We start from the raw sequence: 16,849 nt of genomic DNA, 5'->3' as shown, positions 1-16,849 counted from the left end.
TTTATAATGCTTCAGCCGGACTCCGCTCCGCAAGAGCGAAGAGGAGAGACAAAGGGGGCAGAACCGCACCACGGGAAGGGGCTGATCACACAGCCCCTAGGATTTGCGTTCCAGGGGCTCAGAGATGGTAAAGCCAGCGATTGCTCTTTGTCTGTCTGTGTCTGGATGAGGTGTCTGTAAGCTTTTGGATGATTAGTGCCCATTGGTGTCACGTGCTCGGAGCTGGCACTCCCAGGGCTTGAGGCAGCAGGCAGGCGTGGTGGGGAAGCTTGTTACTGCCAGGCCAGAGCAATAACCTGAGAAGGAGTTGCAGCATTCTGCCATTATAAGAGGTAAACATTGGGAAATAAAAGTGCATGAGGAGGGAATAGGGGATAAAAGGAGAACAAACCCCTTGCACAGCCTGATACCAAGAGGACAGGAGAAAGGAATTGGTTGTGGGGCGAAAGCGGTGAAGTCAGCTACACGCCAAGATGGTTACTCTGCCACGCTTGTGCTAGCTGGAGACTGTGCATGTGTATGCCCTCCATCTTTGGTGTCACCTGGGTTTCTTCTGCCCTTCTCGCTGTGCAGGCTGGAGGAGTTAAGCCCAGAGACCTTGCAGGCAGTGGGTGGAATTGTCAAGGCAACAGCTGACCTGAGCTTCTCTTTCAGACCAAGTCTTCCGGCACATAACATGCTCCTTTGCTTCATAGCCCATGGCTGGGTCAGGCAGACTGCGGCCTGTTCCCTGCCCACCTTCCCTGGGGCAACACTGATAGGAGCTCTGCCAGTGAAGGACTTGAGCAGCGTGTTGCCTTGTCAGATGCTGACATGGCTTGTGTTTTTTGGGGCCTGAACACAGTACATTTTGTCTCCAGAGAAAGGGTTTCTATCACTCCACCTGGCTTTGTTTTCCCTGCTTGGACTGTGTTAGTCTGAATTTGCCTGGTGAGCTCCGTGCACGTAATGGATATCACAACACCTTCGGCCACCATTTTCCATCCTGAAGGAAAGGAGGAGTTCCATTTTTGGTGGAGGAGGAGTGTATCCGTGATAGAAGGAAGAGGTAAATTCTCTCCCTTCAACCCCTGAAAAATATTGGGACCAGGATGGAAAGGCTGGAGCACACAAGCTGATCATGATGCCAGAAAGACCTTTATCTCTACAGTGCTGGCAGGTTAACACCCAAGGATCTTAAGATGAAGGAACTACTGTACTTGACTTCCTGATCCTCTGGTTGTGTGGCCATAGCAACAAAACACTTCACCACTGCAGCAGCAGTTGAGGAAAAATAGTTGCTTGTAAAATGCCAGCAGGTACCCTTCAGGTAGTTCCCGTAAACAGCCCCGTCCATGTGCTGGCAGGCGGGGAGCTCTGGAGGGAACGGGAAGGCAAGCTGGCAGAGAGAGATGACAAAGGCCTGGGAGGGGAACTGGGGTGCCCTAAGGGAAAGAGTCACAGATGCCAAGTCAGCCGGTGGGAGCCAACCCCTCTGCTGGCCAGGCCGTGTCAGCAGTTGGCTGCTGCCATCGTCTCGCCAGCCCGCCTGCGGAGTCCTGCTCTGATCCAGGGCTCCTGGGTACCTGTAAATCCTGGGATGGTTCTTGTTAGGCGGAGCAGTACAAAGGCAAATTCCTAGCAATCTTTCTAGCTGATCCCAACCCAATGGTGAGATCACATCTACTGAGGGCAAACATGCATGAAGATACTGCGTAGATTATTTGCAGAGTAGGACAAGGTGCTGCTTGTTCTACAAACCAAGAGCTCTGAGTATGGCAGATAGCGTGCATTGACTTGGACTCCTGCCGTGCAAGTGGGTTGTGGCTTGCACACCATATTCTGTGTTTGCGTTTGACACTGATAGTGTAAGTGTCCCATGACTGCAGAAAAACCCTGTATCCATGTCAGGGATTTAGCATGTGTGCACATAGCACTAATGTGGATTAGCAGCTGGATAATCTTTGGCTGAATGTGCTTTTGCTAAGTCAATTAAACAAACCCCAAAGTACTGTGATCTGAAGAATCGAGACTGGCAGGAGTTGGGTTGTGGAGGAGCTGCCTTGGTCAGCAGCCACAGAGAGCTCCCTCGCATCAAGGGCTGCAGGCGGTTCGCGTGTGGGTCTGGAGGGAGTGCAGGGAGGGACAGGGAAGCTGCTGCCTCTGGCTTTGGGTGTTTTGTTGGTAGTGATAAGACTGCGTGTGCACTGTGTGTCTTGCTCCTTACAGCCAGTTGGCTTGGAAGCTCTATCTGCGATGTGACAACTTGGGATAGCGACCGCCGCAGGACAGGAGTCGTCTGCACTGATGTTTTCTGGAATTATTGTGTGACTAGGCCACAGAATGGTCTTGCCGGCTGACACATGACTGCGCTGCAATCGAAAGTGGTTGTGCTTGAGAGGACTGGCTGCTCGGGCTGTTACAGCACTAACGCAGCCTGGGGTTCAGCCAGGGCTCTCGGTACAACACTCTGCCAAGTACTCCTTGCCAACTTTTCCCACGCAAAGGTGGGAAGGGCTGCCCTTTACTCCAGGTTGTCACTGTCTGCCTGTGTGTACGGTACCTACTTAACGCTTCAGTTTAAGGCAGAGAGCATATGCTGGCAAACGAGCTGCTTCCCAAATAGTCCTAGGTGCGTAGGAATATGGCAGGTGAGCGGGGGCAGCACAGGGCAGGACGAGAGCCTCGCTGTTGGCACTTGGCACCCGTCTCATTTGTGTGTTAAGAAAGGGAAGGATCCCTGACTGTTGCTCTGCCTCCAGTATTGGCTCTTCTCTGGTAGGCAAGTGTCCGTGTGCTCTGAAATACTCCTGTCTTGTGCAGCATTTTGCATGGGAAGCACTGACCTAATTAAAAGGAACCGTTCCAGGCTAGGGGTTGCCAGTTTATGGCCTGCTAGAAGTCCTTCCTTGTGTGAAGGAACAGCTTGCAGCTCATCTCTGTTTTGCTAATCTAATTTTGTTAATCTTGCACTTTTGAGGGAGTTTCTTCCCACTCGTGGGCCTGAGGAGGTGGAGGTGTGAAGCTTACTTTCATTCTCTTTTTGTCTGCTGTTAAATGTCTGTGGCAGAGACAGTGACTTGAAGTTTTGCTGTGTCCCATCTCCCCTAATCATGTCAGCTTTGCTGTGGATGTCCGGCTGCTTCCCAAGACCCTCCACGCTGCCCTTGCAGCTAGCCAGCCTCTGGCTTGGCTGTAATGTGTTGCAAACATGTTGTTCTTACAGGCCTGGGGACTGGTCCTGGTGTCCCAGCAGCCCCAACTTGCTCTGGGGGCCTCACTGAAGCCCTTTTTGGGCCTCTGCAGCAAGACTTCACAAGGAGCCTTCAGGGGTAGAAATAACAGGAAGACTTTCACCTCTAGCATTGGCTGGAGTGCACGGGGATGCAGTCGCCCTAGAGATCTGGTCTTGGTCTCAAGCCAAGTTCAGCTCTTAAGAAGCTCTGCTGCCCTTGCAGTGCAAATGCAAGATTTCCCATGCCTTCCCCCCTGTCTCACCCAGCCTTGGCCGCTGCTGTCTCTTGCAGCTGTTCAGGATGCTTGTTGGTTGTGACACTTCCTCAGGAGCCCCCCTTGAGAGGCCGTTGGGGATAGAGCAGAAAGTCTGCTGCAATATCTTGGCTCTGGTTCAGATATCTAAGCCAGGAGAGAGACGACCTGGACTCATTGCAGAGTCAATCAGTTTATTCAATTAATCGAGAAGTGTTTATTCTGCTGCCCGGAGGCGAGACACAGAATTGGGTGCCTCGAACTCCAAGACTCCTGTGCTGTTAGGTTGGACGTCACTTGACTGAGTTTGCACAGCTGCTTGGCAAGGTCGGGGACCCCAGGGAGGGCTAAAGGGTTAGCGAGCCACTGAGAGTCGGCCTTGCAGGAGATACACGACGCTTTTACCAGCCTGTCCAGGAAAGGATTCAAGAGGTGACCTGATCCATGTCCAGGAGGTGGTGTAAGATCAGTCTAATCTTAGCTGATAACTACAGAAGGTGTCCAGCAGCTGGAAGCTGAGGCCACACACCCAAAGCAGGAAACAGTTTTCTGCTCACCGTGTTTAGCGCAGACTCATCTGGCCAGTGTGTCTGAGAATACTGGAAAGAGGAGCATTGCTACTGTCCGTGGGGCCCGAGGTCACGTCTTGTTCCTTCGCTTTCCGTGTGGGCCCAGTCTCCTGGGCAGGCTCCTGATACTGCTCTCCCTTTGTGAGAACTGCAGAGCTCTGCTCAGTGCTCTTCACCTTCTCCTGGAGATGCTGCCGTAGCCCAAGCCACCCCCCCACCATCCAGACTTGCCCTCTTCAAAAACCTTTGTCTCTGCTTGGCCCCAAACCTGTCCTCTGCTCAGCAGGTCATTATTTGCCTGACAGTATCATGTCCCTGTCTGCTTTCCACGCAAGCCCATTGCTTATTGACCTCTTTACTGCTTTAGCTCAAATTCTTGTCACTGCGTGTGACACTCCTCTCTTTCCTGTCTGGCTGTGCTGTACTCTCAGGGAGGTGACATCCTCCTCTTCCCTCTGCACTGAGGCAGTGTTCCTCTGTGCTTTTCCCTGGCTTCCTGCGCTGTTCCCTCTGTGCTTCCAGCATGGCACCATGCTCTGGGCCCAAACGCTCTGCCTGCTGTCCTTCTTCACGCTGACTTCCTCGGCTTTGTCTTCTAAAGGCAGGGAGAGGGGTAGAGGTCACTGAGCAGCTGCTGCTCCCTTTCTCTTACGAATTCCTTGCATCCCAGGGCAGGTTATCCCTGTCTGATCTCCAGAAGGTTGGACACTGCAGTTGCGCTTTCAATGAAATGCCCACATCCTGACTGCACTGTTACATGCTCTAGGACAAACACCTTTTTGCAAGAGGGAGTTCTCCTGATACTTAATGCTCACAGCACCTCTCCGAACCTCACTCCTCAGTTCGTTGAGCAGCCAGAGAAGAAGAGCTGTACACAGCAGGTGAAGCTCTGCTCTTCCCATTTTCCACTGTGATGCCTTTCCAGAGCCTGAACTTCCAGACAGTGGTGTTTCACCCCCAAACTGGAGCTGCAGGAGCGACAGCACAGTGATAGGAAGCTGCCATGCAAGGAGCTGCATGACTTCCCCTTCTCCGCTTGTGCAGCCAGTGCAGGACCGCGTTTCAGACTTCTGAAACTTGGCCATATTGATCAGGCTAGTTAAATGGCAGGCTTGGAATCAGATCAGATCGAGATTGCAAACAGGTTTCCTGCTGTGCATCTCCCCCCACCCTCACCTTCCAGTCTCGCTGAGGTCCTCCTTGCTGTGGGAGATCCTGTCTTTCTAGCTGTTCTCCTGGTCTCTTGGGGAGCAGCTGCAGTGCGCCGCTGCTATTCTTAGCTGTGGAGACAGCGTGCAAGTACCTTGGCCCAGCGGAGCTGGAGCTGGTGCACTATCTGCCCAGCAGATCTTGGATAAATTATCCAGAAGATCTTGGTAGTGTGTAATTGGGTAGCTCTGCCACAGGCTGTGCTTCCAGCTATGTACGCTCTGCTGTGCAGCGGGGCACAGTAATTGCCTGCTTCCCCAGAAGCCAAGAGCTCTGGGCTCATCTTAAGTGATTGTGCCCTCTTCTCTGAGATTTTGGAGGGACTCCTCAGATTCACTTACCAGGTTTCGTGCTTCCTCCTTTCCTGGTGGGAGGCTGCATACATCAAACAATTATCCTCCCTTGTCTATTTTTCCTATCCTAAAGATGTTTTGCCACCTGGTTTCTGGCGCAGTCCGTTCTTCTAACACAGGAATGAAAAGATCTTCAGATGCTGGCAGCGGTGGGTGCCCTGAGGACATCCTGAGCAGTGATGGGCTCTGTTCACATCGGGCGTTAATGCCCCGGGAGTGATCTGCGTTCTAACGGCTGCTGAACCAAGGATCTCTAAGTCTTTCTCGGCACTAACCAAGTTACAACCCTGACTCTCTGTCGTACCCTGGGATGTGCTAACAGCTACAACAAGCAACAGGAGGGTGCCTCTTGTACAGCACGGTGTCCGCATCTGTGAGGGGCTTGGGGCAGGACGTGCGGTTGCATCTCGCTGATGGGTTTCACAGTTCTGCATGGCCGTCTGCTGCTTGCTGGCTCTGTCCTGTCTGGCTCCCGGTGCGCTCCTGCTGCTTTGTCGGCCCCAGCCAGCTTGGCTCTCTCCTGGCTTCCAAAGGAAAGCCTTGGCCTGGGGCCCAGCCAGAGCTGCCTGTTGCACCCTGGTCCCCAAGTGTCGAAGCTGCCGGCACAGGCACTGCTGGCAGTCAGCCCGGCGGGTCCCTGGCCCCAGCGTTAGGGAAAGGCATGTGGCCGAGTGACCTGACTGATCGTGCCGTCTCCCTCTCTCTCTGCCCCAGATCGGCGGACCATTCTCTGCCCGGATCTTCCGTTTCCACAGACTTTGGCAGCTGGCAGATGGTGACAGGGTGTGGCAGTATTCGGGAGCAGGCAATCCTGAGCACAGACGCCTCTCTCCCTTGCAGCTTCCCGGATGAGTTCCCTAGCACTTGCCTGTAAGTGTCTCAAACGCAGGATCTTTCCTTGGGTCTCTCAGCTGGCTGTGAGCGCTGGAACTTTGTCACCCTGGCGCTTTCAAAGAAGCCTGGGAGCCCATAACAAACTGTCCCATCTTCCCTGTCTTGATGCTTTACATCCACAAGTTCAGTCACTGAACTTTGCTTATGCTGAACTCAGAAAGAAAATGATATTTTCTCTGCCTAATGACAAGGGGGCACTTTTGCTTTCTGTAGGAAGAAGAGGCTTTTCTCTCTTCCCTGACAAGACTGAATTTGGGCATAATGGAGTGCATTTGAGGATGCATGCTTGTCGGGACAGGACTGGTAACCCAGATTTTCTTGCTTTTGGATCTTGCTCATCTTCGTCTCCCTGCTGGGGTCAGATCCTTGCTGCAGTAAGAGAGGGGCTTTCCTTCTGTAACCCCGATTTTGTCTGACCACGTGCAGCATCATTTGCAGATGCTGCATCTGGACAGTGCAGAGCAGCAGAGACCCTGATCCTGCCACATCCTGCTGTGTAAAACGGCTGGGAGGCAAATGTTCCTCCCCAGATAGAAAGCCACCTCTGTGGAAGCTTGAAAGATGGGAGATGTGCTTTAACTGCTGTTAGAGGAGAACCTTGGCTTGTGCCTTCAGGCTGCAGACTCTCGATCAGGAAACTGAAATGGCAGATCAGGGGCTGCCGCTAGCTAACTGTGCTGCCAGGCACTTGCATCCCGTACCGAGATCCGAGTATGTGCTTTGGAGGCAGAGGGCAACCGATGTGAAAGCCAACAACTCCTGTGAGACGGGCTGGCTGCCCTGGCTCACCTTTGCATGCAGCTGTGTGCTGTGCTGCTGAGCAGAGCAGCTGCCTCCAAGTTACAGTGAAGCTACAAGACCCGTGAATTGGCAGATCAAAGAATCACGAGAGGTGCTGGACATGGCCTGGTCAGGATTTACTCTTCTCCTTTCATGAAGACATGTTGAGCTGCTCCTGCAGTCACTCAGAGACGGGTGAGAGAACAGGAGGGACTGAAGGATGGGTGTCTGGATTAGTGACTGCTTTACTGTACCCTGAACCTGGCTGTGCCTGGTGGCTGCTGATCACCAGTGAGTTGTTGCTGGCCTTGGAGTTGGATCTAACATCAGAATAGGGAATTCAGTAGAGAGAAATGTGATTTGAAGTTGTGCTCTGCATCCGTCGGCTCACGCGGTTTGGAGTCTGGCTGCTCGGGACAGCCGGGTTCGAAGGGAGGGGAACGGTGGTGGTGATTCTCCCTCGGGTGCACAGCAGATGCCGCGAGTGCTTTGCCGTGTTCAGCTCTTCGCTGGAGCTGTGGGGTGCTGAGGGGCTCGGGACCCCTCGACTGTGGGTGCCGGGACCAGGCACGGTTTGGAGGGGAAGAAAAGTTCCCAAGGATGTTGAGCTGAGCTTGACCCAGAGCCTCCACTCTCTCTCTGCTCTGTATCAGCTTTTTTTGCCCAGGAGCCCATTGTGGGTTTATCCCAGTTTTTCACAGCCCAGCACAGTACGAGTTTTTGGAAAATTTAATTCCATTTAAGTTCCTATTTTACATCTCAGCTGGCAGCAACTCGAGGAAGGTACGCGTTTCACAGCCTACTTCTTGTGCTTGTGTGGGGCTTGTCAGGGCTTACTTTGAGCTGGGGCTTTGACAGCCTCCTCTCATCCTGCACCCCGAGCTGCCGACGAGCGGGCAGGCTGTAGGAAGTGTAGCGGGGCAGAGAGCCGGGGAGTTGGCAGGGAAGCCTGACCCGCCTCCCTCCCGGGTTGAACTGCTCAGGGTGAAGCAGTGGGGCCAGTCTGCAGGGCTCGGTGTTGGGCAGTGGCTTGCTGCTTCACCCTGTGCCTCGGGGTGTCCCGCTCCATGAAGGAAACCTAAAAATCTAAATACAAAATCTGTCCTGGAAAGAGGTGTGAGAGCCAGAAGACACGGGGCCTAACTGCTGCACGCCCTCGCTTACCTCTGCGTGTGACGTTTAACATCACCCTGCTCGGGTGCAAGTCAGTCCTGCTTTCATGTAGCTTATTTTTAATGCTAGCAGGTTTGCAAGTTCCACGTCCTAATTAGGTTGCCAAAAAAGCATCTCTTTTAATGTGTTTAGATATGTTGCCTTTTTCCTTTGCCCTCTGGCTTCTCTTTATTATCAGACACTGTAAACAGGGGCCTGGTTGGCTGCCTCGGCATCGCTTGCTGTTTATAAGCCTCCCACCATATCCTCTTGCTGCTGTTTCCGGACCGAAGCTGTTGGCTGTGGGTGGTTAACGCTTCCATTCAAATGAGCTGTGCCAATTTATAGCCAGCCCAGGCACTGGAGAGATTAAAGAGAATTTTTTATGGGGAAGGTTTGCGCTCTGCCCTTGGAATGACCTTTGAGGGATGTCTTACTCTCTCTGGGAACCACGGGCCGGTTGCAGAGGTGCCGCAGCCAGGACCATTTCAGGCCGGAGCGCTTGGAACAGCTGCCCCCAGGCCCTGGTCTTGCTTTCTTTCCCTTGCTCCCTCAGCTGAAATATCGCCTTCCTCCTCTCTCCTTCCCTCACCCCTACCCAGGCGCGCGGATCAGCTGGAGAGGAGAGCCGGTCCCAGGGGAAGCCATGCCCTACTCTGCAGGTGCCCTCCTGCTAGCAGAGAGCAGCTGTGCCGGGGAGCAGCAGGCAAACGCCGCTCAGCTCTGCTCTTTCCACGGCTGGAGCGCTCCTTGGGGCTTTTGTCACCTCGCCTGCCCCTCTCACCCCCGCCTTCCCCAGAGCTGGCTGTGCTGGCACACGCGTGAGAGCCGGGGGCCGGTGCAAGCGAGGGACAGTCGCAGACAGGGTGGAAACAACTGTCCAGGCACGGCAGGCGTGGACAGGCTCCAGCGGGGAACGCTGTGCGGGGACGGGAGCGGGCTGACGTCAGCCAGTGTGGCCTTGCAACCGGCTTTGGTGAAGGAGGAGACCCCGGGGAGAGCAGAAGTCTGGAGCTGCGAGAGGCTCTGTGGGACAGGGTTGGGTTGGGTTGGGTTGGGTTGGGTTGGGTTGGGTTGGGCTGGGAGGCAGCGGCACCAGCTGCTGTAGCCAGAGCCTTTGGGAGCTGGCCCTGCCTCGGCCCCTGGAGCTGGCTGAGCCCCACGGCCCCGGCGGTGCCACGGGCTGAGCCCCACAGCCCCGGTGGTGCCACAGGCTGAGCCCCATGGTCCTGGCGGTGCCACGGGCTGAGCCCCAGCCCTGCTGCCAGCCTCCTGCCCCCACGTCAGGAGCGAGAGCCGGGATGGCTGCGGCCGCTGACCTCTCCCTTGTCTCTCCTAGGCTGGTGTCGGCGAGCGACCGCGAGTCCCGGCTGGAAGAAGTGCGTTCCGCCTTTCTGGCCAGCTACAGCCGGACCATCGGCCTGAAGGCCGTGCCCCCCAGCCCCGCGGGGGCCATCGGCGGCCTCCTCGAGCAGTTCGTGCGGGGCGTGGGACTGAGAGGCAGCAGCACGCTCTGAGCGCTGGACCCCGGGCTGGAGAACTGGGGTGGATGGGTCCCCCCTTGGCCCAGCCGGGACCCCCTTCCCCGGTGCGGGCACCTGGGGCCCGCTGCCGCCCACCCTGCCTGGGCTGGGGGGGGGGGGGTGTCCCTTTAGTAAAGACACCCGAGCTGTGCCCGCTCCTGCCTGCGTGTGGTGCTGGGGGGGGCGGGGGGAGCCGCTCGCTATAAATAGCCCGGCCCACGCTCCGGGAGCGGCGGCATCGACATCTCGCCGAGCCGGGACCGGGGGGGAGCCCCCGGCGGGGCGGGGAGTCGGGGCCGAGCCTCCGCCGCACCGGGCTGGGGAGCGGAGCCGAGCCCGCATCCCCGGGCGGGAGGTCCCGGCGGGGCTGAGCCCCCCCCCCCCCCCAGCGCCGGTCCCCGGGGCCGCGCCGTCGCGGGTCGGGTCTGGTGGGGCCAGTCCCCGTGCCCGCCGTGCCCGCGCCCGCGCCGTGCCCGCGCCCGGCTCGGCGGCGCGGGAGGAGGAGGCGGCGGCGCGGAGCGGAGCGGCGGCCGGGCGGGGATGGCGTCTCCGGGAGCGCTGGAGCCGGCGGCCGGCAGCGTGCCGGGCACCAAGGTGGAGCTCACCGTGTCGTGCCGGTGAGCCGGGCGCGGGGGGCAGCGGGGCGGGGGACGGGCCGTGGGGTGCCAGCGTCCCGCCGGGCAGCCCCCGGCCCCGGGAGCGGCGGCGGAGTGCGGGTCCCCCTCGCTCTCCCGGCGGCCGCCCGTTGGGGAGAGGGGACCCGGGGGACGGCGGCACCGGAGGAGCCCGGGGCCGGTTGCCCGGCTCCGTGAGCCCCGTGGGAGGCGGGCGGGCCGGGAGCGGGGCAGCGCGGAGCCGCGGCGGGACGGGGCTGCGGGAGAGGTGCCGCTCGGTGCCTCCCGCTCCGGGAGCTGCCGGTGGCTGGATACGGCCCGGCCGCCGCTGCCCGCGGGTGGGGCTCCCGCCTGCTCCCGCCCGCAGGGACCGGTGCCAGCAGCGTTCCCCCCGGTGCCGGGGGGTCAGGGAAGGCCTGCGCCCACCCTGCGAAGTCCCCCCCGCGCGTCCCCGGACCCCGCAAACTCCGGTCTGGGCCGGAGGCTGCCGTGCCCGCTCCCTGCCAGCCCCTCTGCTCGGCGGGCGGCTGCGGGGCCGTGGGGCCGGGCAACCCCGGGCGGGAGCTGGGGGCCGCTCCCGGTGACGGCCCGGGGCAGGGCCAGGCTTTGGCTTCCCAGCCCCTTCCAGCCCCCCGAGGGCTCGGCCCCGGGCCGGGGCTGCTGCGGAATCCCTGGGGGTCTCTTCCCTGTGCCCCCACCACTCCGCGCTGGGGCCAGGGGAGCCGGCTGAGCCCCCCAGCCCCCACCCGTCACCCACCCCGGGGGTGCGGGAAGGATCCCAGCAGAGCCGGCTGCAGCCGCCGGTACCTCCCGGTGTCACGCCGTGTGATGGACGAGGCTCGGTGGCTCTGCTGGCGGCTGTGTCGGGGGCGCAGAGCTGGAACCCCCCGGCTGCCCAGCCCCTGTGCCAAGTGTCCCCTTGCTTCCCACTTCTGCGCCCCGCCATTAGCCGTGCTCCCGCTGCCGGGCTGCGGCGGGCACTCAGCCGGCGCCAGCGGCACAGAGGAAGGTTTCATCCTCTAAATGGGTTCCCTGTCATGTTCAATCATTGTCAGCGCCAGAGACACCACTCCCTGCTCGCCCCCCTGTCCTGCCAAACCCTGCAGTGGGAGCCGGTGTGTTACCCCTGGCTGCCGGGGCTCTCGGCCCTGGGTGCTGGCGTTGGCCTTGCTGCGTGCTGCCATCCCCTGGTCGGGGGGAGGACACGGGGACCCGCTGTGGGGCCGGGTGGGTGACACCCAGGGTGGCTGACACCTGGTTCCGTCACCCCAGGAACCTGCTGGACATGGACACCTTCTCCAAGTCTGACCCAGGTAGGTGGTGGGACCAGGCAGGGGGCACAGCACAGGCGCGACGCGGTGCAGCAGCCCAGCGCCGCTCCTCTCTCCGCAGTGGTCGTCCTCTTTGTGCAGGGCTCGGGGAGCAGTGAGTGGAAGGAGGTGAGCATGGCCCCTCTCGACAGGGCCCTGGGGAGGCTTCCAGCCCCATGGTGCTGCTGCCCCCCGCGCCCCTGCTCCTGGCTAATCCCCAGCTGGGTTAAATGGGCCCATATGGCCACCCATGTCCACGCTAATGATCCCTCCACGTCCACGCTAATGATCCAGCCCCGTCGGCAGCGCTAATCCCCCACCAGGGATTAGTGCCGGGGCAGCTGCGATGGAAAGGGGTGCTGGGGGGGGCCGCCCTTACCCCTCTCCCCGCAGTTCGGGCGCACCGAGGTGATCGACAACACCCTGAACCCCGACTTCGTCCGCAAGTTCGTCCTCGACTACTACTTCGAGGAGAAGCAAAACCTCCGCTTCGACGTGTGAGTAGGGCGGCCAGGGAAAGGCGCGGCCCTGCTCAGGGCGGACAAAGCACTGAGTCGGTAATAAATAATGATAATAAATAAGGATAATAATGAAATAAATAAGGATATGGCGGCGAAAAGCCCAGATGGGTGGGGAAGCTTGGCTGCGTGCCGGGGCACCCCGACGGGCACCAGCTCAGGGCTCTGCTCTCCCACCACCAGTTACAACGTGGACTCCAAGAGCTGCTCCGTTTTAAAGCAGGTGAGCGCAGCTCATGATGGGGGGATGCGCGGTGATGTCGCAGTGGGGCACCCCGAGGCTGTGCCCCGTGCGGGTGCTGTTGGGGGGGGACAGGTGCCCCTCGGGGGTCTCTAACCCACTCTCCGTCTCTCCATGCCCCATGGGGACTGGCAGAAGGTAGGTGCCCACCACACACCGGCCCCTGCTCCGCCCTGGGAACCTGGCCCATGGGATGCCTGGTGGGGCAGGGTGCAGGACGGGGCCAGGACGCACCTCGGGGGGTGGCTTTGGGGGCGCAGGACAGGTGTAGGGTGGCCTGAGGGGTGCAGGATGGGTCCAGGGCACGGTGGGGTGGCTCTGGAGGGGCACAGATTGGGTTCAGAGCTGTGGGATGGCCTGGGGGGTTCAGAGTACTCAGGGTAGGCCTGGGACAGGGTGGCTGCAGGTCCCACGGGCGCGCTGGGAGGGCGAGGGGTGGGTGTGGGCGGTGGGGTGCTGTGGCAGGAGCCCAGGGGTCTCACGTCGCTGTGCTCGGGGCACAGGACTTCCTGGGGCAGGCGTTCGTGGCGTTGGGAGAGGTGATCGGGTCCCAGCGGGGCCGCCTGGAGAGAGCTCTCACGTGAGTCACACTCCAAGGCAGGGGTCCCACACCGTGTCCCCAGCCACCCGCCCCACGGGACCCCTCCCTGCTGGGGACATCGGCCACACTGCCAAGTGCTAGCCATGGGGCATGAGCCCAGACCCCACCTCCTGCCCCTGTCCCGTCCTCTTTGTCCCCACGCTGACCCGGCACCTCTGGTCACAGAGGGGTCCCGGGGAAGCGGTGCGGGACCATCCTGCTGCTGGCCGAGGAGCTGAGCAACTGCCGGGTGAGTGCCCGTGTCTGGCAGCGGTGAGGCGGGGGCTGCGTGGCTACCCCAGCACAGGTGGCTGCTGGGGCCGGGGGTGAGGAGGTGGCCGATAGTGACAGTCCCCATCCCCAGGACATCGTCACCATGCAGCTGTGTGCCAACAAGCTGGACAAGAAGGACTTCTTCGGAAAATCCGACCCTTTCCTCGTCTTCTACCGCAGCAACGAGGACGGCACGTGAGTGCGGGGGCCCGGCGGGGCGGGCAGGGTGCCGGCGTCACCGTACGGCGTGCCCCGACCCTGCCCTGTCCCCGCAGCTTCACCATCTGCCATAAGACGGAGGTGGTGAAGAACACGCTCAACCCGGTGTGGCAGCCCTTCACCATCCCCGTGCGCGCCCTCTGCAACGGCGACTACGACCGGTACGGGGACGGGGCAGCCGCGGGGCCAGGGTAGGGCGTCAGCATCCCTCGCAGGTTTGGCCCCACAGCAGCAGGCAGCCCAGAATCGGGTCCTTATTGGTTTGTTTTTTTTTTCTTCCCTTTTTTGCAACCCGAATTACATAAAGGCATCCCCCTCCTTTCCCGCCGTGACCCAAATTTCCCGCTTCCCTCCCGGCAAAGGCGCGGGCAGGGTGCTCGCTGCAGGGTGGGCTGCGGGGCTGGGTGTCCCCAGGCCAGGGGGGCGGGGGGCCGTGCAGCCAGGCTGGCGGCTCACCCCCTGCCCACCTTCGCTTTCAGGACGGTGAAGATAGACGTGTACGACTGGGACCGGGATGGGAGGTGAGGCTGTGCCCGTGGGGTGGCAGGGGACATTGGGTGCCCCTCGCCAGGGTGCCTGGCCGCGCCGACCCCCCCTGCTCCTCCCGCAGCCACGACTTCATCGGGGAGTTTGCCACCAGCTACCGGGAGCTCTCCCGGGCACAGAGCCAGTTCACGGTGTACGAGGTAGGGCGGGGGGCTGGGGCGGGGGGCCGGGGGGGCACCCCACGCCGGCACCGACCTGCCCCTGCGCCCGCAGGTGCTGAACCCCAGGAAGAAATGCAAGAAGAAGAAATACGTCAACTCCGGCACCGTGAGTGGGGCTGGGGCACTCCTGGGGCTCCTGCCCAGGGGAGCTGGGGGCTGATCCCCCCCCGCTGCGCCTCCTGGGGTGAGGGGTCCGGGTCTGACCCCCCACCCGTGCCCGCAGGTGACACTGCTCTCCTTCTCCGTCGAGTCCGAGTTCACCTTCGTTGACTACATCCGGGGCGGGTGAGTGGGGGGCTGCAACCCCCTGGCTCCCCGAGCCCCCCCCATGAGCGAGGGTCTCGGGGTGAGGACGGCAGTGACAGCACAGGTGCAGCCTGGGGGGGTACAAGGGGGTGGTGGGGCTGGGGAGGGGGTGCAGGACCCCCCGAGGCTGTGGGGCGCTGGCTGGGGAGGGGAGGGCCCAGGCGATGGCCAACGGGGTGGGGGGGGAGGACGCGCCACGCCGTGGGGCTGGCCGATGGCACCCCACGCCGCGGGGCCGGCAGCCTCCCTCGCTCTCCCCCCCACCCCCCAAGGACGCAGCTGAATTTCACCGTCGCCATCGACTTCACGGCCTCCAACGGTGAGTGGGGCCGGTGTGCGTGGCGGGGGTGCCATCGCGGCGGCCGCGGGGCGGGTGCCGACGGGCGCTGTGCCGCAGGGATGCCGTCGCAGCCCACCTCGCTGCACTACGCAAGCCCCTACCAGCTGAGCGCCTACGCCCTGGCGCTGAAGGCGGTGGGGGAGGTCATCCAGGACTACGACAGTGACAAGCTCTTCCCCGCCTACGGCTTCGGCGCCAAACTCCCGCCCGATGGCAAGATCTCCCACCAGTTCCCCCTGGTGAGCCCTGGGGCGGGGGTGCCCACGGAGGGGGGAGCACCCTGGCCGCGTCCTGCCCCAGCGTCCTGCCCCAGGAGCCGTGGTCCCCCTCCAAGCACCCGTCGCTGTGTCCACCAGAACAACAACGCGGACAACCCCAGCTGCGCCGGCATCGAGGGCGTGCTGGAGTCCTACCTCCAGAGCCTGCGCACCGTCCAGCTCTACGGTCCCACCAACTTCGCCCCTGTCATCAACCAGGTGGCTGGGTGAGCGCCGGGGGGACTCTGTCCCCTTCGCCATCCCCAAATGCCACCAGTCCCGCAGCGGGGCCTGCTGCCCCACACCGGTGGGGTTGCTGAAGGGACCCCATCCCTCGTCCCTGCAGGGCGGCCGCCCAGGTGACGGATGGCTCGCAGTACCACGTCCTCCTCATCATCACCGACGGCGTCATCTCCGACATGCTGCAGACCAAGGAAGCCATCGTCACCGTGAGTGCACCCTCGTCGCCGCGAGTTCACCCCATGCCGGGTGCTGCCCTGGCTGCCACCCTGCCTCTGCCCCACAGGCTTCCGCCTTGCCCATGTCCATCATCATCGTGGGAGTGGGTCCGGCTGAGTTTGAGGGTGAGTTAGGGCTTGGGGACACCACGGAAGGGGGATAGAAACGCTGTCCCTTCCTCCGGGACAGCGTTTCCATCCCCCGTGGCCACCCCACCGAGTGACCCTGGCTGTCACCCCCCAGCCATGGAAGAGCTGGACGGTGACGAGGTGCGGGTGTCCTCCCGGGGACGCTACGCCGAGAGGGACATCGTGCAGGTAACACCGGCCTTGAGCCCTTGAAGAGATGCCCCCGCCAACTCCTCCCCGGTTTCCAACTGGGCTGCGAATTTCTTCCCCCTCCAAGTTTGTGCCGTTTCGGGATTACGTGGACGACTCGGGAAACCAGGTGCTGAGCATGGCCCGCCTGGCCAAGGACGTGCTGGCCGAGATCCCCGAGCAGCTGCTCTCCTACATGAAGACCCGCGACATCAAGCCTCGCCGGGCGGACCCTCAGTAGCCCCTCCGCGGGGGCGGCCGGTGGGGCGAGGACATGCGTCGGCTTGCTTCTGCCGCTGGCCAGGCCTTGCCCATGGACATGTGGTGTCCCGCCAAGGGTGATCAGCTGGAGAACGGTGCTGGGACCCTCCTCGTCCGGCAGCAAGACCGCGGGGCTGGACATCCCCGGTGCGATGCCCCGGGACGGCGGGGCCGGCTCGAGCCATACCGTCCCTCAGCCGCAGCAGCCATGGGGTGCACGTCCCCACCCCGGCGGTCCCTGCCCCGGCGAGAGGCCGACCCCGGGGCTGGGTGCGGGCCGGGGGTCCCAGCCTCGACGGCTCCTCGGGGTAGGGGGCTTTGCCCCATGCCTGCCCGGCCCCCCCCCGGTCCCCTCCCGGTCCCTCTGCCTTCAGCAGGGCCCCGCAGCGAGGGTCCCAGGGGGATGGGGGGTCCCGGGGCGGCTCGGCGGGGTTCTGTACCACATTACCGACTGTAAATAAACCGCTCGAACCGGGCCTGCTGCCGTGCCGGGGCCGGG

At 61.3% G+C, this 16,849-nt stretch overlaps 2 protein-coding genes across 8 annotated transcripts in view; both read left to right on the top strand.

Annotated features, from left to right (window-relative positions):
* The window catches only part of MTMR14 (myotubularin related protein 14), a 33,988-nt gene extending 23,895 nt beyond the window's left edge, over positions 1-10,093 (top strand). For 4 of the 7 annotated variants that reach the window (XM_075432542.1, XM_075432541.1, XM_075432540.1 and 1 more), the window contains exons 18-19: positions 6,314-6,469; positions 9,765-10,093. In XM_075432542.1, the coding sequence (XP_075288657.1) occupies positions 6,314-6,469; positions 9,765-9,942 (334 nt within the window). In that variant the 3' untranslated portion in view covers positions 9,943-10,093. Of the gene's footprint in view, positions 1-6,313; positions 6,470-6,706; positions 6,797-9,764 lie in introns of all 7 variants that reach the window. The other 3 variants (XM_075432544.1, XM_075432543.1, XR_012765229.1) reach the window with 2 other exon arrangements.
* Positions 10,094-10,434: 341 nt separating this feature from the next.
* On the top strand, positions 10,435-16,821 carry LOC104329976 (copine-9). Its single transcript, XM_075432798.1, has 20 exons — positions 10,435-10,565; positions 11,835-11,875; positions 11,955-12,001; positions 12,266-12,369; positions 12,574-12,613; positions 13,135-13,211; positions 13,398-13,461; positions 13,576-13,679; positions 13,760-13,864; positions 14,183-14,224; positions 14,314-14,389; positions 14,463-14,516; positions 14,634-14,695; positions 14,989-15,035; positions 15,114-15,295; positions 15,413-15,540; positions 15,660-15,762; positions 15,840-15,897; positions 16,016-16,089; positions 16,178-16,821. The coding sequence occupies exons 1-20, from the start codon at positions 10,489-10,491 to the stop codon at positions 16,328-16,330; spliced, it is 1,638 nt and encodes a 545-aa protein (XP_075288913.1). The 5' UTR covers positions 10,435-10,488; the 3' UTR covers positions 16,331-16,821.
* The last annotated feature ends 28 nt before the right edge of the window (positions 16,822-16,849 follow it).

This window comes from Opisthocomus hoazin, chromosome 11 (assembly GCF_030867145.1).
Source record: "Opisthocomus hoazin isolate bOpiHoa1 chromosome 11, bOpiHoa1.hap1, whole genome shotgun sequence".
Taxonomy (NCBI): domain Eukaryota; kingdom Metazoa; phylum Chordata; class Aves; order Opisthocomiformes; family Opisthocomidae; genus Opisthocomus; species Opisthocomus hoazin.
This window is presented reverse-complemented; position numbering and strand designations above follow the sequence as displayed.

Coding starts and splice junctions, on each gene's coding strand:
- LOC104329976 (XM_075432798.1), top strand. CDS start 10,489: ATGGCGTCTCCGGGAGCGCTGGAGCCGGCGGCCGGCAGCGTGCCGGGC. Junction 13,865..14,182: donor TGCAACGGCGACTACGACCG/GTACGGGGACGG, acceptor CTTCGCTTTCAG/GACGGTGAAGATAGACGTGT. Junction 15,541..15,659: donor GTCATCAACCAGGTGGCTGG/GTGAGCGCCGGG, acceptor TCGTCCCTGCAG/GGCGGCCGCCCAGGTGACGG.